Raw genomic sequence first — 12,501 nt, forward strand, 5'->3', positions numbered from 1 at the left:
GGAGAACGACGGTGGTTGTGGGTTTTCCGGGCTGTATTGCCATAGTCTTGGCATTGTAGTTCCTGACGTTTCGCCAGCAGCTGTGGCTGGCATCTTCAGAGGTGTAGCACCAAAAGCACCAAATCTTTCTGGTCCAATTTGTGATGCTGGATTACATGGCTTACTATTTCCCCTGACAGACGAGAGTTTATAGCTCAGATGCTTCATTTCATGTTACTCAATGCCAAGCATTTTAGTGAACAGAAGGTTAATTATGACTGCCAACTTTATTTGGTGGTGTCCTGGTATAAAGGATAAGGCTCCTGCTTTGGTAGGGGGCTATGGTATAGAGCTGAGAAATGAAAGAACTTTAAAAGTAAAATTAAGTCAATTTATGTGAACTCTAAAGAATAAACAAATGCAAGAATAAAGCAAGAGCCTTCTATGAATATCACTGAAGTGAAAGAGTTAAGTTTTCATGGCTAGTTATTACAATTTTACTACATTTTCCAAAACAGGCAGAAGAGAACAGGCTACAGCGTCAACTTCCTCCTTTATATTCCTCTGTCATGCAAACAGAACAGGGTCACATCCATTAGTAACCAGCATTTCCTAGGGATTTGTTGACACTTGGGTCACATAAAGCAAACATTACAGTTACAAGGGGTGGATAAAAGAATGAAAGTCCCAGTGGACCTATTCAATCGTTCTTTTTCCTGCCAGGAATGATGAAAAATTTTTTGTACAAGGCTCCACTTGCTTACCAAAGTAGCTGCAGTTGTTGCCATAGCCACAGAGCTAGATTAGAAACATAACTCCTCCAAGGAGCAAGTCTTTATAAAAACTTACAACAGAGTAATTTGGGGGACTGTACTAATAATGACACACGGCAGCTGTGGTTCTCAAAGTTGTGGGCTCTAACTCAGACCAGTGAGCTACTGACAAAGTCAACGACTCGTGTAGTTTAGCTCTTAGTCTTGGGCCTTTTTTGCATGGGAGATTTTTGCTGCTTTTGGACTCATACCTCTTTGGGTTCTCTTCTGAAATCTAGACGTTTAATTCCCCCTTCAGGTTTTAATGCGGTGCTGCAAGGATTCTCTTCCAAAAGCACAGGCAGAAAATTTGGAAGAGAATCCTTGAAATCTGAAGGGGGATTTAAGCATCTGGAAATTGGAAGAAAACCCAAAGAGGTATGGGGCCCAAAGTGACAAAAACCACCTGTGCAAAAAAGGCCATATTTATTTATTTACTCTTTTATATGCCTTTCTCTCCAATGGGAACACACATTAGCTTGCATTGTTCTCTTCTCCATTTTATTCTCACAAAAAATCTATGAGGTAGGCTAGGCTGAAAGTAAGTGATTAGTCCAAGGTCACCCAGCAAGCTTCCACAGCAGAATTCAAACACAGGTCTCCCAGAGCCTAGTTTGACACTCTAATCACTATGCAATACTAGATCTCACTCAGTCTTTTCTCTTTTAAAAATATAATGTCATTAATGTAAAAATTATAATGCATAGAGAAAGGCTCTTCTTAAAAATACTGTATGCATCCCATTTTTCCACTTTAGGCTTCTGCATGCCAGAGAGTACCGGAAGGCCCAGTTATTCTCTACATTCCCTGGAGCATTCTGTCTGCTCTAGGGTTGCCAGCTCCAGTGTCTGGGGTCAGCCCCTGGACTCACCTCATGGGGCCGACAGTGCAGTCCTGCTTATGAGACCAGGGCCAACACAGAAGACACAGGGGCAGCGGCGAGGGGCCTTGCCAAGACCACAGCAGACAGGGCTGCATCAGCAATGGCCAAGCCAGTCAAGGGTGCACTTGACGACCATGGGCTCCACCCAGGCTGCAGCAACCCCCTAGGCACGGCACCATCCCAGGTGGGACAAGCTGGATGGACAAGGATACAGATGTGGCAACGAGACCCTAACGGCAGGTGGGACCCAGCCATCCCTGCCCTACGGGATGATAAGTGGGAACCGAGATGAGGCAAAGGGTGGAAGATGCCCACAAGAGCTCCAGACCGGCCAGCCCTGCCACTAATTCCCCCGAGAGAAGGTGGACCATCTTCAGAGAGGGTAAAGCTTGGGGAAGGGCTGGAGTTACCCAACAGGAAGATCTCATAAAGGCAGGCTCATTCAGAAAGGCCAGTGAGGAGTAATTGGGAGACAAAGTGGAGAAGTGAGAGAGTAGACAGAAAGAGAGAGAGCGGTGAAGCCAGGTCAACCCAAAGAGGGAGAGAGGGTGCGAGAGGGTTGTAAACTCCCCCCCCCACACACACACACTTCTGAGGCTTTCTTGAGCCCACCAGGAAGAAACGACCAACCTGCAGGGCATGCCCCGCCCCCAGGCTCTAACACCCTTGGCGCAGAACCTGACATCCAGGTTGGGAAATTCCTGGAGATTTTTGGAGTGGAGCCTCTGCAGAGTATAATTTCATAGAGTCCATCCTCCAAAGCAGCCATTTTTTCCAGAGGTACTGATCTCTGTAGCCTGGAGATCAGTTGTTATTCCAGGAGATCTCCAGCCACCACCTGGAGTTTAGCAATCCTAGCCTGCTCCCCTACGCCTCTGGATGCAGATCCACAGAATCTCTAACCACACATTACCTAACAATCTTCATAGTGTGGCCCACATAAACTCAACGGATGTAGAGTTGCTTAGTCATCGCTATTCCTTTACTCACAAAGTTACATTCCATTTAGCTGCTTTTCCTTTCCTTTCAACTCTGAAGAGTGAGAACTTTGGAAAAAAAGAAATTATGGGAGCCATGAATGGCATGAATAAAGAAACAATCCTATTGCAGGATGGTGACCAAAACATGAAAATAAAATGAATATAGGCTATTGTGAAGAAACTGTAAACTGGTATTTTCAGAGCAATTTATTTCCTTTTCAGTTGGTCTCCTTTGGCTTTTCAATTTATACATTGTGCTTATGATCATGGACTACTATCTCTCCTTGCTGTGCTGCACAAGGAAACAACTATGGATTACAGCTTTCTCCAGTATAGTCCAAGCTATTCTAATGCTAGTAAAGGAAGCTAAATAAAAGATACATACAGCATTAGACACCATGGAATGTATGTTGCTCTCGCAAAGCAAACAACTTGCAAAACTAGTGGTTCTCTCTAATGCTGCTGACGGAAGGAGAGACAACAGGGCCAGTAAGAACAGCAAGTAACTTGAATAGACACACACACCTCACCGCCCAATTGGACATAAAAACATCTGGGCATTTCCCAGAGAGTAAATGTCAGATTAATTTCCCCCCTGTTTTTGAGGCTTGCTGTTTCCAAAGGTAGTGAGGGTTTTTTTCTTCTGACTTCTTTTAACATCTGTTGTTTGGTTGGAGGGTTTTTTTAGATTCTGGAGGAGTTGTATAAAAATTATGGGTTGCTGTGTTTTTTTTGGCTTAAAAAAATACCTCATTCTTCCCTTCTGTTACTATCCTTCTCTTCTGTGAGATTACAGCGAGGAACTAAATGGACCAGATAAGGTGAAGAAATTCAAGAGTGCTGTATGCTTGTCTGCCTTTCCCCAGCCAAGGGAACGTTGGATCAGTAAACCATTGGATCATAACATTCATTAACTAAATCTCAGGCTGGTAATGGGAAAGTCAACTATAATTCAAGACTTCATCCTGGATGAATGGGCTGATCTTGCATGCATTAGCAAGATGACTTGATGCGAGGGAAAGTATTGAATAATGAACATATCACAACTGTATCTGGCAGGTTTCTTGATACAGGAGTAGATCAGACCTGATGGTCGGTGGAGGGTGGAGTTCCTAAACAGATTCAATTCTCCTTACCAGGTGTGCAGTTCTATATTATTCAAATGTCAGGGTTTTGTACCTGATGCTGGAATCTTACAACAGAACTGAGATTCTGTTGGTGCATTGTCTTAACAGTTTCCGTGCCTCAGCTGACCAAGCTGGTCTTGGTAATGCTTGCTATCAGGACTTCATAGGGCCATCATGACAATGGTAGGACTGTTTCAAGTAACACCTGGTCCTACGCATACCCTTAATTTGGTATTTTGTGCAAGGACAGACAGTGCAATCCTAAGCAGAGTTACACCAGTCTAGGTCCATTGAAATCAATGGACTTAGACTGGAGTAATTCTATTTAGGATTGCACTGAGAGTCATCTAATCTGGCTGTAGAGAAAATTAATAGAATTCACAGTCAGATCATAACTCTCCAATAGGCTAAAGTGGAGACAGGAAAACCCTCTTAAATAGTCTTTCACACAGGCTTCCCTATGGAGTTGGATAAATGGCTCCCCTTCCAATCACAGTATATATGTTATAATACCCATTGAGGTTACAGCACTATTCTGTGTTAAGTAAAACAGTGCTATGGAGGCTGTCCGGTGGGGCTCTCTTTCTTTCCCTTTTGGATCCCAGCTCTGGGCAGGGTGTTGAGTGAGCAGAACGGGTCTGGTGATGATTTACATGAACAGTCACATTTGCAAGCGCTATTGTTAGGTCAAAGGACATTTTAAGTCTGCTTTCCACTAGTACTAGGCTCCAAAATGTAAACCAGTATATCGTGCCTACAGAACATCCCACTTACCTGTTACCCCTTGTACATAGTAACAAGTCTTGTGCATCTTCCCCATGAAGAGCTCTAGCCCGATGATGGCATAGATAATGATGACAAACAGCACCAGCAGGGCGATGTGCAGCAGAGGGACCATGGCCTTGATGATGGAATTTAAAACCACCTGGAGGCCTGAAATGAGAGAGGCAACAAGAAGTAAATTACTTACTGGACAACAAGTGCGAGTGGTAAATCCTTCTTTTGATATGTCTTGGGTATTTGATGTTCTGGTAAGGCAAGTGACTAATCCTTGATACTGATTGTACTAATCTCACACTATGTAATCTGCGTTGAGTCTCAGTGAGAAAGGCAGACTATAAATGACATAAACAAACAAACACACACTTTTTGATAAAATGCCAACGTGGTTTTACTCTTAGAATCTATTTTACAAATTAAACGTATATATATAGAAGTTGTCCATTGTAATTAGGACGTGATGAGGGCCGCCAAACCCATAACACACAGTTCTAGATGGTCAGTCCAGTGTCAATATAGCGGGCCACAGCAGCCTGGGAAGGTGGCATCATTCCATCCCACCAGACAGGAGTGTAAAAGAACTATGGGGTAAAGCAAGAGGACACAACAGCAACCCCCAATGAAGTTCTTTGTTCTTTTGGTGAATACAAACTCTTTTTACACTTGTGGGAGGAGGAGCTTGCTTACTCCTGCTCGTCTGCCAATCCCAGGCAGCACCTGGTGACCCTTTTTAAGTCCCTCTCCAACATGCATTGTCTGGCCCATTGTTTTGATCTCAACTTGTTTCCCTTGGCCCTACTGCCCTTGTCTCTAGCTCCCAATGTGCTTACCACTTCACATGGGGGAACTCCCATGCCAATCAACTTCATCCTGGCCTCTAACACATGGCCAGACACACCCAACTGGCTTTCCTGGTGGGTAAATCTTCTGGCCTGTCTCACATAGCTTGATTGGTCCTAACATCCCCTTTACGACTCCTGCCAAGGAAGATGTCATGGGGGCTGACCGCAGGGTGCCCCTACTTCCCCTGACTGGGCTACCTTGGACCTGCCATATAGGATTGTTTCAGAAGTCCCACAGAAGGTCTTGAACCGGTAACACCTTGTGCATTATTAACCAGCCCTGGACAACCACACTAACTATTGTGCAGCGGAACAAACAATGAAACACCCAGTTCCTTAAACCTGAAGGTTTTTTTAGTAACAGTAACTACAGGAGAGATAACTTGGCCTGGTTCCTAGGGTTGTCCTGGCCTAGCCTAGTTCTGAGGAATTCATGGTAGGCCCTGCACTCTTGCAGGCTTCTAGGCTCCATTCAGGGAGCTCTGACTCTCAAAAGCTAACACCCTGAAAATCTTGTTGGTCTTTAAGGTGCCACTGGTCTCAAATTCTACCATTCTACTGTAGACCAACATGGCTATCCTCCTATAACTAACCACAGATGTCTCCCTGCACCATCAGTGAAGTGATATTCTCTGATCCTTCTAAATGCTTCCAGGTCAAGCTTTATTGCTAGTCTAAACAACTAGTATCATCTGCTTTTGCTAGCGGAATATGTCTGTCAAGTTCCTCCTGCTGCCCACATCTTCAAGGTGCAAGATCTGGCATGGCTCATGATAGTAAACTTTTTTAAGTAAGTTTTATGAAGCAAGTTTTTTTTTGTTTGAAAAGTTGTAAGAAGCAAGTTTTTTATCTGAAAAAGGACCGTATTACTGGTTACTCGAAAAACAATATCTTCTGGAGTGCAATGCAGACACTGCTTTTGCTGGTGCCAGAAAACCAGAGCTAAAGTGCTCCTTTGGGGATAGATCTGCTTTACAGAACGTGCAAAGTTACTGTAAATGCACTCATGTTTGCAAAAGTATAGAGAGCAAGAGATGGAAAAACTATTGCAATAAACATTGCAGTAATATTATGTCATTAGGGCAGGGAATGCTAACAGAGGCATCAATTTAAGCACCTAATAGCTTCAGAAGTGGCCAAGAATTACAAGTTCCCTTTCTCTGAAGTTTTTGCGGCAGCTTCTGGGCAAGAACTTACTGCCATCAATTACTCTAACTTCCTGTCAGAAAAGATTACTTTTATATAGTTACAACGTCTACATGTTGGATAATTCAGTAGTTTAAACTTTATTTTTTAAAAAAAATTATGAACATTACATGCAACAATTAATATAATCAAAAAGAGTCCAGTAGCTACTGGACTCTTTTTGATTTTGCTACCACAGACTAACACGGCTAACTCCTCTGCATCTATAACAATTAATATAAGGTCTATAATTCTCAGCGTCTTCAGTACCTCAATATTATACCATCTTATGTTAGCAAATATATTATATTACAATATTTTTTGCAAAGCCCTAGTTTCAATTTTTTAAGTGGGCAGACCCTGAGTAAGATTTTCCTTCCCACCAAACAAAACTGTAAATCAGTTCAGCTGTGAGTATAGTTTCATTTTTCTGGGAGCTCTCTCATATTCCAGTATATAATCATTGGTCTGATCTACCCATTCACATCTTCTACATGTTTGACCTATGCATGCTAGGATAGAGGGTGTATCGATCCAAAAATATAGGGCCTTTTGTAGGGCCTTTGCCATCATACAATATAGGTATGAAAGGAAATTTTTAATTCTTGAACAGGTTGGCATGCCTGTCAAAACCCTATTCAATCTGCGGAATACAGAGATGATCCAATCTGCGGAATACAGAGATGATCCAGGATGCTCTAGAAAATCGACTCCCCTCTCATAGATACTGGAACGTCCCATGATGACTCATCAGGAGCTTGGGCCAATGAAATGGTTGGGCAGCACAAGCAGAGAAAAACTGAAGCAAATGCTACCAAATGCAGGCAAGAGTGCATTATTATACGTAATCCGTGGCAGTGACGGTGGTGAAAAGAGCTCACTTCTCTGGCACTGTGGTGTCCCCGCAATGCCATCTGGTCATGCATTTTTGGGTTGCAAAGGGGTTTCTATGTAGGACCCAGAAAACATGCAGGCTTCCTGTGATTCTTTTGCATATCATTGCACGGATAGAACTCCATTCATCCATAGTGTCTCAATGCCATGGATGGTTCAAGATCAACCACTCTGAAAGCCATTCAGCCTGAGGTCTGTTTTATGGCTTGTTTTTATGTCTGTAGTTTTTATGATTTTCTTGCATATTTGTACCTTGTGCGCTGCCTCAAGCAGGTCTCTTCAGAGGTGGCATATACATTTTCTAAATACATAACCATACACTGTTTAAAGAACTAGTTTTTGAATTCTCCTAATTTAAAAAAAGGTGTTCTTGAGATCCCTTTAGGATACTAATCTTGAGATATTATACATTTAATTGTAATCACCAAAATCACGATGATTGCAGTAAACATTGATAAAGTTAGCTAACGTTTTAATACCTCTGATACCTCTGGATACTATTTTTAATTAATTGAGCACATAAGAAGTTTTTCAGCAGAGCTTCCCTGAAGACCCTTCATGGCCTCATTTGACCTCCAACTTGCTTTACACAGCTGTACCACCCTTCTTCACCCACCCCTGCCACTAGTTCTACTGCTCTCAGAGCACACACACTGTCACCTCTCACTTTCTTATCTTCCAAGGCCTGCCTAGATATCTGCATATTTTGCAATGGTTTTCTTTTTACTCTCCCTCTTGTGACTTTAATCCTGGGTAATGGAATGGAACTGATGCCTGCCTTCATTGTACTGCAATGTAAGCACAAATGCATCTGCTTGCAAGCTTCACGAGTCTTTCCGTCTCCCTCACCCTGTCTCACCATCTTGTTGCTCTTTAGATGGGAAGCCCCTGAGACGAGGACCTCATATCCACCGTCTGGTGTATTATGAACAGTAATAACAAACAACAGCCCCCAACCAATTCAATCACTTTAATGCTTGATACATTGCCATATGGCATTTCAAACTCATTCCTGTCATCTTCCTGGCTGTAGTGTGAAAAATTAACTGAGATTTGTTGCATTCGCTACAGAATCAAAAAGTCTTGCCATACTGTTGTTCTCCTTAGGTGAGATATGAATGTGACCACAGGCGCAAGGCCCTGGAACCCAGGAGTTAATGTAGCCTGAGCTGCAGGAAGTAGAATGGACCATTCTGTGGATCAGGCAAGACCCGAAGATGAACATTATAGAGTAGACTGGGTATAGCTGATTGAGAAGCTTCGTACACATCCCTACACCCTGCTGTGCTTAAAATGGACCCAGACCATACCTGTTGGTTCACTAGGCTAGCAAGTTTAAGCACCAGGCTATGAAGTTCATGCTTCAGAATCCTCGACAGCCAATTTTAAAAGGGATTCTGATATGAGATAATGTTTTATTTTTAAAATTATTTGTATTTTGTGGCTCTATAAGATAGCAGAATTAAATCCCATAGGTTGTTAGTTTTCAAAGTATTTTGGAGAATTTATCAATCTTAAATGCAGCCATAACACAGACATCAATCACACCAAGGGCTCGAATTCATGATTGATTTAGTATCTAGGATCAGATCTTTCCTCGGTATTTGAGTGGGTATTAAAGAACACAAAAAGACATTTTGCTTTTTGGATGTACAAAAGCATGTTCATTATTAACCACTCCATTAAAGTACTGAAATGTACCACAAGGGCGCTAGACAGACAATGGTAGCTCACCAGTGTGGCCCTCTGGGCTTACAAATGGGTGGTTGTACAAGTCAAAAGCTATTAGCTGGAGATGGAATAATAGGCAAGACAGCCAGGAACAACTGTTCCCACCAAAAGATTGATGGAGCTTCTGAGAATGTTAATTCCCTAAGATAACAGAGAGGAGAAATACAATTGCAAAATCATACACAAATCTGGATGTTTTGCTGAGTCCCAATAGCACAAGGAAAAGACTGCTAGCGTGATTCAGCGATTATAGGGCCATACTAGGATCAGGGAAAGCTGGGTTCAGATTCCTATTCTGCAGGGAACTCTGCACCTGTCACTCTCTGTCAGCGTAACCTATCTCATAGGGTTGTTGTGAGAATAAAATGAGGAAGGGAGAACTATGTCCACTACCCAGAACTGCTTGGATGAAGAGGGAGTGTGTTATGTGCCATCAAGTAGCTTCTTACTCATGGTGACTATTATATTTTGAGATTAACCACTCTTTATTATAGTAAACATCTTTATTGGAAGTTGGAAGCAGACAGACAACACTCAGGCTCAACAGTAACTAATTTATACTTGCAGAAACCACACTCACTTTTAACAACAACCAATACAAGGTAAGTAGCTAGTTTGTATGAACTATATACAAAGTAACTACTTGCAGCACAGTGATTGGACTATAAGGCAACAGTTATGACTGGCCATTACCGGCACAAAAGGCCTACAATAATCTTGTAGGCCTCAGGAGCCTTCGTTCCTAATCAAGCAACATATAACACCCCTCCCCCCTACCCATCGCAAATGAAGTCGATAAGATGGTTGTTGTGGATTTTCCGGGCTGTATAGCCATGGTCTTGGCATTGTAGTTCCTGACGTTTCGCCAGCAGCTGTGGCTGGCATCTTCAGATGTGTAGCACCAAAAGACAGAGATCTCTCAGTGTCACAATGATAAGGTATGCCTGCTGTCAATAAGATATGCCTGCTGAGACCTACGCAACCCTTCTGATATAGACGGTCCTCTGACGGGTGGTTCGGCATTAACAACAGCCTCTACCCCACTAGGATAAGTGGCGGAGTTTCCTGGACTCAATTGAATGTCTGGACAGCTTGGTGTCACTGGACAATCTGCACTCTGCTCGGTCGCTGCCAATTCAGCCCTTGTGTCAGTGGTGCAGGGTGAATAGTCTCTGTCCTGCCCCTGAGCCCGTTCCAGCTAGCGCTGCCGTAGCTGATCAGTGTGTCTCTGGAGTCTTCTGCCAGTGGCATTGGCCACCTCGTAGGATATTGGCCCAGTCACTCTGAGCACTGAAGCCAGAACCCAGATTGGCCCTTCCCCGTAGTTTCTGGCATAAACTAAGTCGCCCTGCTGGAACCTCCTGGGCATTCCTGAAACCTCCGGCTCCCTCCTGTAGCTGCTTCACCTTGAACGTGCCTCAATGAGTCATGATGGTCTGTGCTTCTGCGGTGGCGTCATCTACTGGAAGCTGCTGGTATGCTTGTGCCAGGTCAATCTTCGCAAAGATCTTGCCCCCTGCTAGCGATGCCAGCAGGTGACTTACTACTGGCACAGGATAAGCATGCTATTGCAGTGCTTTGTTACGGGTGCACTTAAAGTCTGCACAGATATGTACTGTCCCATTGGCCTTGATGGGCATGATAATGGGAGTCTCCCAACAGGCGTGTGACACTGGCTCAAGGACACCTTGTGAGACCAGCTGGTCTAGCTCCTCATCAATGTGTTGCTTGAGAGTGAAGGGAGCACGTCGAGCTTTCAAACAGATAGGCAGCACTGTAGGGTCCAGGTCGAAGGATACCAGTGGTCCGGTGTACCGCCCCAAGGAGCCGTCGAATATGGTTGGGAATTCAGAACAGACATCCTCGATGTCCAAGTAGCTGATTTATTGGATGCTGGTGATGTGTATTCCCAATGCCTCAAACCAATCAAGTCCCAGCAAACTTGTGCAGTGCCCCTCGACGACGACCAGGTGGAGGGGACCACGTAAGTCTTTAAAACTGACTTCAAATTTGCCGATATCCACCACTGGAACCCGAAGACCCTGGAAGTCTGTCAAGTGTATGTTGCATGGCTCAAGCTGTTGGTCTATTTTTCTGGGACGCACTCGGTGGAGGGTGTCCGTCGAGATGATTGAGAGTGCCGACCTGGTGTCGACCTCCATCTTGCATGGCGTCCCTTCGATATGCACCGTTACCCTGATTTTCTCTCTGGTGGGTATTCGGGTGTTCAGGACTGTGGTTCAGCAGGAACACTTGGTCATGGAGTGGCATTCTTCAGGCTGGAAAGAACCCTTCCATTCTAGCTGCTGTTGCAGTGGAGAACTTCTGCTCTTGGGTGCCCTACATGCACACGCAATGTGCCCTTTCTTTTGGCAAGCCTGGCATTCAGTGTCTCAGAATTTGCAGGACTTCTGGTCATGGGCAACCAGAAACTTCCTGGAGTAACCAGTAATGGAAATAACCAAAAATATCTAACGGATCTTTATAAAGTGCAATAAGTGCAAAAAGTGCTCAATTCCATAACAATGAGTACATAAATATAGATAATCAATCTTACAAAGTCAAGGTCTGAAAATCATTCAATACAATGCAATTCTGTCCAAAATGGTGGGAACAACATCCAAAAATATATAGGTACAATTCATTCAAATGGGTGCCCGCAGACACTCAAAGGCAAGTCCAGTATGAAGATATGAGGCTGTAAATTTGCTTGAAGGATGAAAAAGACGCAAAGTGCCATGCCTATGGGGTTTGCCGGCATATATTATTCCATCCCGTTTCATGAAATCACTTCTTCACAGGCATATTTATTCTCATATCTCTTCTGGTCATGGCATCCTCCACAGATGGTGCAGGGTAATTCGTTAGTGTGTTGTGGTTCGGTTCGCTTCGACTGTACCGCTAGAGTCCTGTGAACCTTGTCATCGTCCCCCAAATTGCTCTCGATGCTCTCATGGTGGACCAGTTCTGCCTTTTTTTCTAGGGGAGAACTCTACGCCTGGCGCACCTCTCTTGTCAACTGGTCAGCCACTTCTGCTGCTAGTGCCTCCTCAAGGGCTTCCTTGAACATGAGTTCCTTCTTGGTGAACAGCCGACATTGCAGCATCTCGTCCCAGAGACCACATACAAGTCGATCTAGGAGCATAATCTCTAGGTCAGTGAAACTGCATTGTCATGCCGCTTGCCGGAGAGCTGTAACGAAAATGGTCACCAACTCGCCCTAGGCTTGGTCCCACTTCTAGAAAGTGTGCCGGCTGGCAATCTCTGATGGCTGTGGTGGGAAATAGT

General features: G+C 43.9%; 1 protein-coding gene across 1 annotated transcript in view; it reads right to left on the reverse strand.

The window, feature by feature from the left end:
- CACNA1C (calcium voltage-gated channel subunit alpha1 C) overlaps positions 1-12,501 on the reverse strand; it is a 681,102-nt gene that overhangs the window by 271,308 nt on the left and 397,293 nt on the right. The window contains exon 6 of the mRNA XM_054988003.1: positions 4,556-4,714. Within this exon, the coding sequence (XP_054843978.1) occupies positions 4,556-4,714 (159 nt within the window). The remainder of the gene's footprint in view (positions 1-4,555; positions 4,715-12,501) is intronic.

This window comes from Eublepharis macularius, chromosome 9 (genome assembly GCF_028583425.1).
Source record: "Eublepharis macularius isolate TG4126 chromosome 9, MPM_Emac_v1.0, whole genome shotgun sequence".
In the NCBI taxonomy this organism is placed as follows: domain Eukaryota; kingdom Metazoa; phylum Chordata; class Lepidosauria; order Squamata; family Eublepharidae; genus Eublepharis; species Eublepharis macularius.